The 14,774-nt window shown below is 53.7% G+C and overlaps 1 protein-coding gene across 1 annotated transcript in view; it reads right to left on the bottom strand.

Moving 5' to 3' along the window:
- CDH22 (cadherin 22) overlaps positions 1 to 14,774 on the bottom strand; it is a 140,422-nt gene that overhangs the window by 24,408 nt on the left and 101,240 nt on the right. Inside the window, exons 7-8 of the mRNA XM_017877905.1 lie at positions 12,689 to 12,942; positions 2,179 to 2,315 (exon numbers count right to left, since the gene is read on the bottom strand). Coding sequence (XP_017733394.1) covers positions 2,179 to 2,315; positions 12,689 to 12,942 — 391 coding nt within the window. The remainder of the gene's footprint in view (positions 1 to 2,178; positions 2,316 to 12,688; positions 12,943 to 14,774) is intronic.

Below are 14,774 nucleotides of genomic sequence, written 5' to 3'. Positions count from 1 at the left end.
TTTTTGTGAGGATTTTTGTATAAATATACATGAGTTATATTGGCATATATATATATATATATATATATATATATATATATATATATATATATATATTAAGTAAAAATTGTAAAATGTTTGTGGAGGAGTACCCCTCCCCCGATTCTCTCTCCTGTGAAATGGCAGCCTTACAGGCTTTGTATGCTATTCTAGCTGCTTTCTGAAAGAGACCCACTGGGTAGAAACACAATGCTGAACCCAGGAGGAGACTATTGCTGATGGTGGGACATTGGGCTGGTGATAGGCTGGTGGCGGGGGGTGAGAGGGCGTGTATCTGTGGGTAGGGAGAGGAGGCATCCCTGCCCAGCATCCAGGCCAGTCCTCCCTGGCTCCGTCTGCAGCCCAGAGCCTCAGTTGCTACCCAGGGAGCAGGTTTGAGGAGGCAAGGAGGGGGAGCTCTCTTCCCCCAAGTCCAGCCGCCACTTCCTCTCCAGCCACCTTTGTTAACTCCCTTTCATGCGGTGGAGGAGTGGATTCAAAGGCTCCAGAGCAGCAGGCACTGAGGTCTGAGCCAGCTTTGTATTTCCTTTTAAACTGCAGTTGAAAGAGACGAAGGGAACTTCAGCCTAGGGACTTCCTCGGCCCTAGAATGGGCCAGTGGGGCCTGGGAAATGGGGGGATGGCAGCTAGGGGAGGAGGAAGAGGGCTGGCAGGAGGAGCTTGGGGCAGGAGAGGCTTGGGGGAGAGGGGCCTGGGGTCCTGATGGGCAGAGGCAAGTTTGAATGTTGCCTACCCACCTGCAGCTCAGAGACTCAACCATATTCTTGTTGTCATGATTGCTTACTGGTGGCTCTGTTGATGCCTGAGACCTTTAGGGCTGAGGAGTAGAGAAGCTGGGAGATCAGGTGGAGGCCACGGCAGTGGCAATGTTGCTCTGGGCATGGAGGAAGCCTGAAGGCACTTCCCCTGGCCCCTCTCCCGGTGCTCTCAGCTCCTCACCTCCACAGCCTTACTTACCTGGATGCCATATCTCAGGGTTCTTTCTCTTTCTCTCCCAACTCACATTTCTCCCTAGCTGCACCAAACAGACACACACACACACACACACGCAGACACACACACACACACGCACACGTACTCTTCCAGAAACTCAGGGCAAGCACCCTGGAGTCATCCTTGATACGTCTTCATCTCTCCCCAGGACATCAGCCCATGAGCAGGTCCCACTGGCTCTATCTTCAGCCTGTATCCCAAAGCCAGCCACTTCTCCCCTCCTCCTCACCTCTTCTGTAGCTACTGCCCTGGGCCAGGCCATGGTGCTATCTCCTAAGCACTATTGCTTTCAGCTTCTAGTTAAGCCCCCGTTTTCCCCTCAGGCTCCAGGCTCTTCTCAATGCAGCTGCCAGAGGTACCCTGACCGAGAACATCCCTCCTCTCTCCAAACGCCTCCAATGACTCCAAATTCATTTGGAGTAAAGTCCAAAGACCCTCCAGTGACTCTGGCTGACCATGCTGCCCCTCATCAACCACACTGGCCTCTTTGCTGTTCCTCCAACATGCTTGGCAAATTACACCACAGGGCCTTTGCACTGGCTGTTACCCCTGCTTGGAATGTTCTTCCTCCAGATATCAGCATGACTTTCCCACCTTTTGAGGTCTTTGTTGAAATGTCTTTTCCTCATCTCTTAGATGTCCCCCTAAGAGAAGCAATGCCCCTCCTCCTCCCAGTTCCATTTCCCAGCCTCCTTCTCTCCTTGTTTCTTCTTAGCACTTAGCAACACTTGACATAATATGTCCGTGCTTTCTGCCTGTTTGTTGATAGTCTCGTTCTCCCTATGAGGACAGGACCTTTTCTGTCTTGTTCAAGGCTGGATCCCCAGCCCCTAAAACAGGGCTTGGCATGTAGCAGGTGCTCAATAAATGATGAGAGAAGAAAGCCTAGCTTGAGACTAGCCCTATCCGCTTGACTTGGAACCCCGCTGGATCTTTGCTCTCACCCATCAGCTTTTGCCCTCACCTTCACCCCTGTGAGATCTTTGTCTAGTTTCTCTTTGCCCCGCCCCCAATCCTTGGCCCCTCCCCCGTGGGCTTTGACTGACAGTGCTGCCTCGGCTCTGCCCCCAGCCCTTGGCCCCTCCCCTCAGCTTTTGCTCCTCGGCCCCATATTTGCCCTTGGAGGGGGCGCGGCGCCCAGCTCACCCGCCTCCATGGCCAGCACCGTGATGTTGTGCCAGCCGGCTGTCTCGCGGTCCAGCCCCTTGCCAGTCACGATGGCGCCTGTGTCCGCATCGATATCGAAGATCTGGTCCAAATCTGATTCGCGGTCAATGGCGTACCTGCGGGGGGCAGGGCGGGGCTGATTGAAGGTGCCCCAGTACCAAATGGAGCCCATGCCCTTGTCCCCACACCCAACTCCAAGAGAGGGACCGCCTGCCTGGGACACACACAAGGGGCAGAGAAGCCCCTTGCGACCGAGGAGGAGCGGGAAGCAACTGGGTTTGCATCTTAGTTGCACGGGGAACTGCTGTGACCATGGGCAGCCCTCAACCTTTCTGAGCCTAAGTTTCTTCAATTGGAATAGAGCTAATTGTACCCACAGTTGTCGTGAGGGCTGGAAGCTGGCAAAGTGCCTGGCACAGACTCACTGATGTTTCTTCCTTCCTTCCTTCCTTCCTTCCTTCCTTCCTTCCTTCCTTCCTTCCTTCCTTCTTTCTTTATTTCTTTCCTCTCTTTCCTTATTTTATTTTATTTGAGACGGAGTCTCGCTCTGTCACCCAGGCTGGAGTGCAGTGGCGCGACCTCGGCTCACTGCAAGCTCCGACTCCCGGGTTCACGCCATTCTCCTGCCTCAGCCTCCCGAGAAGCTGGGACTATAGGCGCCTGCCACCTCGCCCAGCTAATTTTTTGTATTTTTAGTAGAGACGGGGTTTCACTGTGTTAGCCAGAATGGTCTCGATCTCCTGACCTCGTGATCCGCCCGCCTCGGCCTCCCAAGGCGCCAGGATTACAGGCATGAGCCACTGCGCCCGGCCCTTTTTCTTTCGTTCTTTAGCCAGGGTCTCACTCTGTTACCCAAGCTGGAGTGCAATGGCGCTATCCTGGCTCACTGCGGCCTCGATCTCCTGGGCTCAAGCCATCCTCCTGACTCACTGAGCCTCCCGAGTAGCTGGGACTGCAGATGCATGCCACCACGCATGGCTAATTTTTTTTTTGTTGTTGTTCAGAGGCAGGGTTTCGCTATGTTGCCCACGCTGGTCTCGAACTCCTGAGGTCAAGTGATCCGCTCGCCTCGGCCTCCCAAAGTGTTGGGTTACAGGCGTGAACCACTGCATCCGGTCAATTCTTATCTTTCCCTAAGAGGTGCCCCTAGAATTGAGCTTGAAGGCAGAGACGGAGAGTGGGGGTGGCATTCTGGGCAGGGGAAACAGAAGGTGCAAAGGCGCTGCGGCTGAGCGTTATCCCAGAAATGGCAAACACTGCAAAATGGCTCGAACCGGGTAGCCGTTAAGAGTTCGGCACCAGAACACACCGGTACAGCACGCAGTTGGCGTGTACTGAGGAGCCAACGGGAAATTTTGAGCAGGGGAGAGGGTGTCATTTGTGGCATCAGGGGGCTTCTCGGGAGGCCGCGGCATGGACAAGCCCAGGGACACGCGCTGGGCGAGTGCCGTGGGAGGGGGCCTGTGGACACGGCCGCCGGCTCCTCTCGCCTGCGCAGCACGCGCGAGCTAATCTGCAGCTTTTCAGTTACCGCGTGAAAAAGCCCTTTGTTCCGCCTTCTTCCCGGGCCTTTGTGTGGCGGCTCCAGGCCTTAAAGGCCCGTGTCCAACACATGTCTCGGGCAGCGGCGGCCCAAAGAGGCCCCGCCAGCTCCGACCGCCGCTGCCCCATGCTGATAACGCTGATGGGGGCGCCGCGAGGCTGCGCGCGGACAAAGGCCTCGAATGCCAAGCGAGCGCTCATTGTGCGCCAGGACAAAGCAGCCTGGTAAGGAGGGGGGCCTGCGCAGCCACCCGGCCCCTCCCACAGGCAGGAGGAAAGGGGCCTTTTTGTAGTCTCCCAGAGTGGGGAGGGGAGGACCCCAGAAGCATTGCCTGCTGGGGGCCCAGAGCCCCGAGATGACCCGTCAGTGAGACCTTGGCTGCACTGCCAAACCTCTCTGGGCCTCAACTACCCCATCTCTGAAATGGGGCTATTGACACCCAGTGGAACTTCGTGGCTCTGAAAGCAGTCAGAGCTGGGTTTGAATCCTCTGCCACTGATTCTATCTGTATGACCTTGGGCAAGTCACTCCTTGGCTTCTGTTTGCTCACCTGAAAAAGGGGATGACTCCTAGTCACCTCACATTGTGGTGTTAGGGGAGGGGTGGGGCATACAGGACAGCCCTTATGCTTTTCATGCTTACTGTCCTGGAGGTGAATGCCTATGGCAAACTGTAAAGGGCTGTGCCTATGGGTGTAGTGGGCATTATAAGCCAATCTCCCGAATCCCCAATTTAATGCTCCATCCTGTTCCTAAGCTGGTAAACCCGTATTCTTCTTGCCCCTGGTCACCTTGAGTCCCATTGGCCTGGGTGAAAGTACATGGGGAGGTTCAGACCCATGATTATAATTCCTCCCTAGCATGCATTTAACAGTTTGGAGCCTGCTTCTCCCCCGACCATCCCTCCATTCATTCGTTTATGCCCTAAACACTAATTGAGTGCCTTCTCTGTGCTGGTCTGTGCTAGACTCCGGGGATAAAGTGGCAAGTGAGATAGAGAGGCCTCTGCCAGGGATCTTATGAGGCTGACGTGGTCTCCATTTTACAGATGAAGACACTGAGGTCCAGAGAGGAAACTTGCCAAGCTTAGAGCTGCCAAGTAAGGTTGTGCAGGTTGTGTCATGCACAAAGATACCAGGCCGAAGTGGGGAAGCGGGGATGAATTCCAGCGAGCCTTCTGCTTGCCCAGCCACGTGTCCTAGACCAGGAAGTATCAAAGGGGGGCCTGTTTCTTATTTACATAAAGGTGACATGAGCTAGTGATGCCGATGCCCTGCTCAAGGGTACACAGCGACTCTGTCACAGAACTGAAAGTTGAAACCAGATCGGGGATTCCCTCCCAGAGTTCTTTTTAGCCTGACTGACAGTCCATCCAAAGTTGAACCAGCCAAAGCCTGGATGCATGAAGCTTCAGGTCACCTTTGCCCCAGCCTGGCCCTGTCAGATATCTGAGTCCAAAGGAGGTTGAAGGAGGCTCTTGAGCATCAGCTCAGCTGGAAAGAACCTTGGCGACCTCCTCCCATTCTACAGGTGGGAGGATAGAGGCCGGGAGAGGACCAGAGACATGACACAGCCTCGGCTCCTGATCCCTTGTCAGGGCTGGGCGGGAGGCCGGGTTGATGGGAGAATGCCAACTGCTTCTTGTTGTTTCTCCTCCCTTCTGGGCTCACAGCTCTCTCATCTCTCCTCCCTCGATGCTGCTGCTGCTTCTCCTCCTCCTCTTCCTCCTTCTCCTTTTCCCTGTTTTTCTCTTTTGTTCTTTCCTCGAGGGGAAGGGAGGGGCTAGAATCTAAGTGGAGGCAGCTGTTCCCAAGGCCATAGGGCGGGGGCAGCGGGCATCTGCCATTAGCCAGCTAAAGACATGGGGCTGGGGGTCAGTGCAGCTGGCTGAGCCCAGGTGTTTTTGTTCCAGCTCAGGGAGCCAGAGAGTGAGTGGGAGGGAGGGAAGCAGTGAGGGGTGGGAGGAAGCAGTGTGTGGCAGGGACTGTGGCCTGGCAAATGTAGGGGTGGAGGGGTGGGGTGGGGGCGAAGCTTGTGCAGCTCATGTGTAGTGCTCGCATGGGTGGTGTGTTTGGTCTGTGTTGTGGCTGGACAGTGTGTGTTTTGTGTGGCGTCAATATGTGAGTGGTGTTCCTGTGTGTGTGAGATTGTGCATTATATTTGAGCAGCAGCTCAAGAGGCAGCAGCTCAGCCCCGGATCTGGATCCAGGTCTGCGTTGGCCCCAGGCAAGTCACTTCCATCTTTAATTCCTAGCAAAATAGAGATGATAATCCTACTTTGTAAGTTGTCGGGAGAATGAAACGCATGTAAGGTGCCTAGCTGAGTTCCAGGAAAATTACTCCATGAATGGGAACTATTGTCACTCTAATTATTATTCAGAGATGTCTGGCGGGGAGTACACAGGAGTCCCCCGAACCCAGTGTGTGGCTTGCATACCTGGGGGCGGGGAGGTACCATGTAGGGACACAGTAGCCTGAGAAGGACAGGAGACAGCTGTGGGTCTAGAAGGTTCTTAATTTTGCAGTCCTACTTCTCATTTGGTGACAACAACCTGAAGGGCAGCAAGGGGAACTAGAACAGGTGAGGCTGGAGGAACAGGGAGAGAATATGAGTTTGTGGCAGCTCGTGTGTGTGTGTACACCCACATGTGCAAGGGAGACCTGGGAATGGTGCTTAGGGGTGCAGATCTGATGCCCATCTGCCTAGGTTTGAAACCTAGCTGTGTGACCTTGGGCAAGTCACCTAATCTCTCTGTTCTTCAGTTCCCTCCTCTTAAAAATGGAGATAGTAGGCCGGGCATGATGGCTCACACCTGTAATCCTAGCACTTTGGGAGGCTGAGGCGGGAGGATCACGAGGTCAGGAGTTTGAGGCCAGCCTGGCCAACATATTGAAACCCTGTCTCTACTAAAAATACAAAAAATTAGCTGGGTGTGGTGGCACACGCCTGTAATCCCAGCTACTCATGAGACTGAGGCAGGAGAACCGCGTGAATCCAGGAGGCGGAGATTGCAGTGAGCCAAGATCATGCCACTGCACTCCGGCCCAGGTGAGAGTGTGAGACTCTGTCTCAAAAAAGAAAAAAATAAAAGGGGGGATAGTAATACCTACCTCAGAGGCTGGTTGTGAGGTTTGGACAAGTGACTACCAATAAATCAATTAAGATGGTTCTTGGTGTACAGATTAGCTCTTACTTTTATTTGTTGAGCAAGACTTTGTGTCATGAGCTCTTTGAATCCTTTCAGATACTGTCATCACTCTCATTTTACAGAGGAGGAAACTGAGGCTTGGAGAAGCAGCCAGGTATCTTGCCCTAGGTCACACAGGGCTAGTTAGTGGCAGAGCCAAGCTCCCATGTCTGTTCAGAGCCAGATGTCTAAGAGCATCCTCTTAAGGAGCCAGCCAGGTACACCTGCTGGCATTTCCATGTGTTAGCAACAGCACAAAATGCTGCTGTTGTCAAGGTTAGGGTGGAGAAAATGGGGAGGGTGCTGCTTCCTGGCTGGGGGTACACATGTGGTTTTCCTCTACATAAACATGTGCGTATATAATGCATGCAGGCATAATAAATAGAGAAGGCTGCAGGCTTATGCACATACAGGCTTTCTGGTGTGCCTGTGTGTGGGCGCATGAACATACATGCAGCCGACTGAATGATGCAGCTGCCACCCAAGCTGCTTGTGTGTGTGTGTGTGTCGGGGTGTAGTGGGGGAGCCTCTATCCAAAACAAAGCAAACTGCCTCCTGCTCCACTGTCCCAACCAAGGGATTCCTTTCTGCTCACTCTACCCTATCTGTGACTGTTTTCCCCTACTCCCTTTAGGCATATACTGAAAAGCCCACACATGATGCCTGGAAAATTATATGTGGTTAATACTGGTTGCAGAATGAAAGGGAAAAAACAGGTATGCAGACTATCAAGAAAAATGGTAATGACCATTTCCTGAGGGCCTGCTATATCTAAGCACTTAATCTTTCTTCCAACCCTGAGAGCACCAGGCACAGAACTTGGTATGTGGTAGACATTTGATACCTATGAATGAGGCACATACTATTATGATGCCTATTTTAGAGATGGGGAAACCAAGGCTCAGAGGAGGTGCATTGACTTGCCCAAGACTCCACAACTGAGCTGGGATTTGAACCCAGATCTTCTCTGATTCCAAAGCCCTTGCACTTTCTGCTGCACCACACTGCAGAGTGCTGGGTGGAGAAATGAAGTGTTCGCTTCCTCTGCTGTAGTGTGGACTAGCTGTTTTTGATGTTCAAAGGAAACTCACGATGGGGCTAGGTGGTAACATGGCTGGGCTGATAAATGGTCGGTCTGTCTGCAAACCTGCCTAATTGAGAGGTGGGCCCATCTGAGCACTTTTCCCCCTCCTTCTAAAGCCTTCTAAGGCTTCCCACTGCCTACACGATAAAGTCCCACTTCTTCATGTGGCATTCAAGGTCCTTCGCAGCCTATCTCCAAGTGCCCTCTTGGCCCTATCATGAGCTTGTCCAGCTGGTCTCCCTGCTCCCAAACTTAACCTCCTGGCTTCATGATTCTGTCCCTGCCACCTCCCCTCCCCATCACTCCAACCTGGGGCACACTCTCCCCATTCCAAGCCTTGTCCCCTTCGTCCCCCTGCAGGGGCCTCTTGGGGCAAACCTCTGTCACTCCCCTTCCTGGTGCATAAATACTCACCCCTCCTTGGAGCTCCTGAAGCCCCTGCCTCAGCCCAAGCCCACGTGTACCTGGACCTGTCACTGGATTCGTTCACACAGGCCTAGCCTTCCCATTGGCCCATGTCTGAGGCCATCATCTCTGTGGCCAGTGCACAGTGGAGAGCACTGCACAAGTTTAGGAACTGCAGTAACCACAAGGAGATTACGAAGCAGGAGTGAAATGGCAAAAGGCTGGATTCAGGAAGTGGTCAGACATGGGTCAAACCTTGGTGCTTCCCCTTTTGAGCTGGGTGGCCTTGGGAAGTCATTTTCCCTCTCAGTTTCTTCATCTGTCAAATGAGTACAATACCCTCTGAAGGGAAGTGAAGTAACATGAGGCACCTTCTACTATCTCCAGTGCAAAGGCTCAGAAAAATCTCTCTGTACCGTCTGCTTTCCTGTAATTTCCAGGCACTCATTGTGTCCTGCAAACCATGCTAGGCAGAGTCTCCCAGGATGCCACTTCATGTCTTCATTTCCAGGGACGCACCAAGCTTGTTCCTGCCTCAGGGCCATTCTACTTGCTGTTCCCTCTACCTGGAATGATTTCTCTCACATTTTTGCATGGATGACGCCCCATCATTCTGATCTCAGCTCATGTGGCACATCCCTGACCACTCAATTCAAAGTGGCCCTCTGTGGTCCCAATCCCTCCTTATCCTATCACTCTATTTTCTTCATAGTGCTTTCAGCAATTACTCCATTTAACCACTTGCTGTCTGTCTTCCTGCAGGAGAAGGCAAACTCCATGTGGGCAGGGATCCTGTTTTATCATCTCTGCTTCCTCACTGCACAGAACAGTGCCGGGCGTAACTCAATGCCGAGTTGCTGCCTGAGCCTGTGACCCTGAGAACGCAGGTGCTGCCAGAATGGAACCCTTAGAGCAAGCTGGGCTCTGGCAGCACACATGGCCTGCGAGGACCCCTTCTCTGTCTCCCATAGTCCCTCACTGGCCTCCCGTTTCCATTTTTGTACCCCACAGTCTGGAAGCTCCACCCCGGTTCTGTCCTTGGCTGAGTCATATTGGTGTCCTCAGGCCTGGCTCAGGGCCTGGCACGGAGGAGGAGCTGGGTAAATGTTTGTGGTGTTAAATTGGACCAGTCTCAAGCTCCTCACTGCCTCCACATCTGAGGAGCCCCAGGGAAGGGGCCAACAAAGAGAGATGAAAGAAGGTGAGAAGCAGGTTTCAAAGTTGGCCCTTTCAGTGCAGATAAAAGCAGGAGGGAAGGGAGCCAAAGCAGGGAGGAGGGAGAGGACTGAGAGGGGGTGTGGAGAGTGGAATTGGAGAGGAGGGGAGCTGGCAGACGGGAGGACTGACCTGGGGCCAAGGACTCGCCTCCCACTCCGTGTTCTTACCTCTCTGGGAAAGCCTGCAGAATCTTCCTCCCCTCCCTGGGCCTCAGCTCCCTGACAAACGGGGGTGACAATGCCCTTCCTGGAGAAGTCTGGGCCCAGGCCAGAGGCCAAGGGGGATGTTCACAGACTGTGCCACCAGCCCAGGTGGAAGGGAGTAGAGGAGTTCAGAGGCAGTGGCAGGATGGCATTGGCAGTGAGTGTAGTGAAAGCAGCGTGGGCATTCTTGGCTTCAGGACAGAGTCTGCGCTCCTCGGCCTGCCTCTGAGGCCCTGTTAGACTTCACTTTTGTGCCTCATCTCCCCCAGCCCCCTATAACGATCAAGGTCTGCTCTTCTCTAGGCACACCTACCACTCCTCTGCCTGTATATCTCTGCACAAGCTGTTCCTCTGTCTGGAATGTGCCTCTCCTCATATTTACCCCGTACCCAGATACCTAGCTCAGGTCAATTCCCGCCTCCTTCAGAAGTCTTCCCAGACCCCTGGGGCTATCTCCCAGTCTGAGAGTCCATGAACAGTTAAGCGGGATAGCATCTGTGTGTTTCACCTAGGGCTGCCATGTAAGGTTGCATGGGCTGTGCACTGCACAATCCTGATAGCACCATTCAGACAGACAATGATGGGGACGTTGCCCTCTGGAGTTACACAATGCAGAAGTCCTCAAATAAACTTTCCCTCCTCCTCTCCTCAATGCCCAGCACAGGGCTAGGCTCATAGTCAGCTCAGGGGTTACTCACTGACTAGGTACAGGGGTTTTGGGAATGAGTCAGGGAGCCCCAATGCCTCCTTCCCATCCCTCTCACACTAGCCATCCCCCCAGCCCCTAACCTCCTCCTCTGGATCAGTTTCTTCTACAGCCTTTCCTCCCTCCTATCTGAACATCTTCCAACCTAGGCTACTGTCAGAGACTCCCCATCGCCTGCAGCTTCAAGACCCTTCCAGGGACCCCAGCTGCCCCATCCCAGCTCCGCCTCTGTCTTGCCTGTGTCTGTGTCTATTTCTTCCCTTTTCCGGCTTCCTCTCCAGGGTGCCCTTCTCTATTTACACATTGCCGGGTCAGTCCCTCTTGTCCTCTTTTTATGGGCTTTTCTTTCTCTCCAGTCTCTTCCTCTCATTGTTGGTCTCTCTACATCTCTGAGTCTGTTTTTCTGCCTCTTTTCTCAGTCATTAGTTTTATTTTTTAGTTTATTGTAATTAATTAATTGATTAATTTATTTTGAGACGGAGTTTTGCTCTTGTCGCCCAGGCTGGAGTGCAATGGCACAATCTTGGCTCACTGCAACCTTTGCCTCCGGGTTCAAGCGATTCTCCTGCCTCAGCCTCCAGAGTAGCTGGGACTACAGGCGTGCGCTACCACACCCTGCTAATTTTGTATTTTTAGTAGAGACGGGGTTTCACCGTGTTGGTCAGGCTGGTCTCAAACTCCTGACCTCGTGTGATCTGCCCACCTCAGCCTCCCAAAGTGCTGAGATTACAGGCATGAGCCACCATGCCTGGCCTCTATTTTTACATATCATTAATTCACCACATATTCTGCATGTATCCACTGAGTATTGAGGCCTGGGCTAGGCCCTGCGGGTACAGCAGTGAACAAATAGATGTAAATCCCTACCCTCAGACAGCTTACCTTTCAGTAGGAGAGACAAACAAGGTAATCAGAAAGGCAGCGTGTCAGATGATGATGAAAGGTAATAAGGAAGCAGCAGAGGAAGACAGGGGATAGGGAGTATCAGGGCTAGGGGTTGGGGTGGAGTTGAAATTTTAGGAAGAGCAGTCAGAGAAGGTCTCACTGAGAAGATGACTTTTGAGCAAAGACCTGGAGGAAGTGAGAGAGCAAACTATGGGGGCTATTAGGGCGAGAACATTCTAGGCCGAGGGATCCGCTGTAGCACAGGCCCAGAGTGCAGGTGAGCTTGGTGTGTTTGCAAGGCTGTGAGGGGGCCAGTGTGGCTGCAGCGGAGTGGACTGGAAAGGAGTGGGAGGTGTGGTCTGAGAGGTTCAGGGAGGCCAGAGCTGTCATTGTCAGGGCTTAGGCTTTTATTCTGAGCCTAGTAGGTGTCTTTGGAGGGCCTGGGCAGAGCAGGGCCAGGCTCTGGCTTGCCTTTGAGCAGGATCAGGCTGGCTCCTGCAACAATTCTAGGTTAAAGAGGGGTGAGGACAGAATCAGGGACACCAGCGAGGAGGCAACTGCAATACTCCAGGGGAGAGAAATGGTGGCCTGGACCGAGGTGGTAGCAGCAGAGGTGGTGAGAAGTGGTCAGATTCTGGATCAATTTTTAAGGTAGAGACAGCAGAATTCGCTAATGGATTGAAGGGAGGCATGAGAGAATGAGAGGAGGCAAGGATGTCTCCAACATTTTTGACCTGAACAACTGGAAGGATAGAGCTGTCATTCCCAAGATGGAGATGATGGCAGGCAAACTGGTGTTTGGGTTTTTTATTTATTTTGGTGGAGAGACCAGGAACCCAGTTCTGAACTTAAGTTTGAGGTGTCTAGCAGAACACCAAGGGAGATGATGAGAGGCAAGTGGGGTGCAGGGAGAAGACTGGGGGAGTCCTGGGCACAGGGATGGCCCAGTCGAGAGACCAGGGAGTAGTGTGGCTGCAGCCAGTCCCGCCAGTGCAGTGCCCGCCTCTGTGTCTGTCCCTCCTCGTTCTCTGCCTCATTGGCCTGGCTCCCCTGCCTCTCTCATTGACTGTTCTCACATCTGCTTCCTTGGCCCTTTCGCTCCGTGCCTGTTTCTCTCCATCCCTGTGCGCCTCTCTCCGCGCCTCCCTCCCCCACGCAGCCCCCTCCTTTGGCCCTCCCCCCCTCTGCCCGCAGTCTGTCTGCGGGGGCGATGGCGGGATAGCAGGCAGCAGGCGTCGGCCCCGGGCGGGGGTCTCACCGGACGGGCCGGTTGGCGGCGTCGGGGTCCCGCGCCGTCACCACGCCGACCAGGGAGCCCACCTGCGCGTCCTCCTGCACCTCCAGGAGGCGGGAGGGTGGCCGGAACTCGGGGGGCTCGTCCACGTCGGTCACGGCCACGCGCACGATCGCCTGGTCGCGGAACGTGCCCAGGTCGGCGAAGCGGGGGTCCACGAACTTGTTGAGGGCCTCCAGGATCACGGTGTGCACGGGCTGGGATTCGAAGTCCAGGCGCTGGGGGAGGGAGCAGAGGGCCGGTTAGTGGGTGGGGTCTGGTGGATACTGAGGCCTTCACGAGGGAGGCCAAGGTCACACGTTGTCTCAGCAGGGGCGGCAGGGATGTTTGGGCTGCATTGCAGAACTGACCCAGACCCACTCGGTGGGTTACAGGTGGAGAAACTGAGGCTCCTGGAGGACAGTCTTGCCTCAGGACGCAGCCACTCCAGGCTACCGCGCTGAGCACCCAAGCTTCCTGCCTTCCAGCGCAGTGTTGGCATATTGCATTAGTTTATTTCACCAACACAAAGCACCTACTGTGTGCCAGTGCTTTAAATATATTAACTCAACTTGACATCAACCCTAAGAGGCTTGTATTCTTATGATCGGATTTAACCATGAGGAAATCCAGGCCCAGAAAGGCTCAGTAACTTGCCCGAGTTACTGAGCAGTGAGTCACTAGCAGAGCCAGGATTCCCTGGTATGCGGGAATTAGGAACTAATGTGAGTTGAGCCCGATAAGCCGGGCTGCCTTAGAGCTTTCCTCTGAGATCTGGTTAAATCCATGCTGAGCCTGTGCTTCTTATCGGGGGGTGCTAATGGGTGACCCTCTGATGAATGAGCTCCGTGGCTGTGTGTTAGCTCTGGCCTTCTACAGACACTGCCTATAGCAAAGAGAAATAGCCATGGTGGAGCTGCAGGGACCTCAGTTGCATGGTGGGGGAGCGATCTGATTGGCAAGAGTGACCCTTCCAGGAGACCCACAGCAGGTGCCTGCCCTGTGTATGGGGTCCACTCATTGCTCTCAGAATCCCCCACCCCCAACTTCTCCAGCAGCAAAAACATCCATGTCCTGCCTCCAGCCTGTTGCCTGGGAAATCAGGATGCAGAGAGGCAGGCGGTGGCCTGGCCTAGGAGTGAGCGATGGACTCTGGAGCCAGGCCATCAGTCTGCTCCCTGAGCCATCACTGACTCCGCAGAGACACCCTAGGCGCCACTGATGGAGCAGGCAGCGGGAGGGGGCCTAAGAGCTGGGGGTGGGGGAGATTAAGCAGCCCAGGGGATGAGAGCAAATGCTGTGCTGGAGTCCCCAGGCTAAGTTTGAAGCCTGATTCTGCCGCTCTGTGAAGCTGGGTTTCTCTGGGCCTCTAATTCTCCATCTGTAAAATGGCTTATCTAACAGTTAAGGACAAATGGAGATCAAAAGACTGAAAATCACCAGTGCTTAAAAAAGGGAGATTCTAGAGCTGACCCCCTGGGCCTGTATCCCTACTGAACGATGCTAGATGCGTGGCCTTGGGAAAGTTACCGAACTTCTCGGGGCCTTGGTTTCTCATCTATAAAATGAACGATAACAGTATCTCAGAGGGTTGATGAAGGGATCAAATAAGTTAATATGCGGAAAGTAGTTGAAGGGCGCCTGGCACGTGGCAAGCACGTTATCACAAGTAGTAGCTATTATATTATTATCCTCTGAGAGGGAGTTGAAGGAACTGGGTGTTTTCTCTATCCTCAAGCCCTGAATGCCAGGTAAAGAGTGGGTCATTATGTGCTTGCTGAGTGAAAGAAGGACTGTTGAGGGCAGATATTTCTGGAGGTCCTGGAAGGCAGAGCTCAGGCTGATAGGCACAGATTTAAGGAGACCGATGCTGGCTGAATGGGAGGAAGAAGAGCTGGACAGTGGCAGAAAGTGAGCATTCTGTCCCTGGAGATATACAAACAAAGGCCTATGACCACTTTTGGGCTAGTGCAGGGGACTTAGACCTCCCATGGGAGAGTGGGGTCGGAGTGGGTGGTCTTAATGGACTTTGCAGCCCTGAGTTGCCAAGCCCCTGACCAAGTCCTGGAAG

Source organism: Rhinopithecus bieti, unplaced genomic scaffold (assembly GCF_001698545.2).
Source record: "Rhinopithecus bieti isolate Rb0 unplaced genomic scaffold, ASM169854v2 scaffold_10347, whole genome shotgun sequence".
Lineage (NCBI taxonomy): Eukaryota > Metazoa > Chordata > Mammalia > Primates > Cercopithecidae > Rhinopithecus > Rhinopithecus bieti.
Note: the sequence above shows the minus strand (reverse complement) of the source record. Positions and strands in the feature narration are given on the sequence as shown.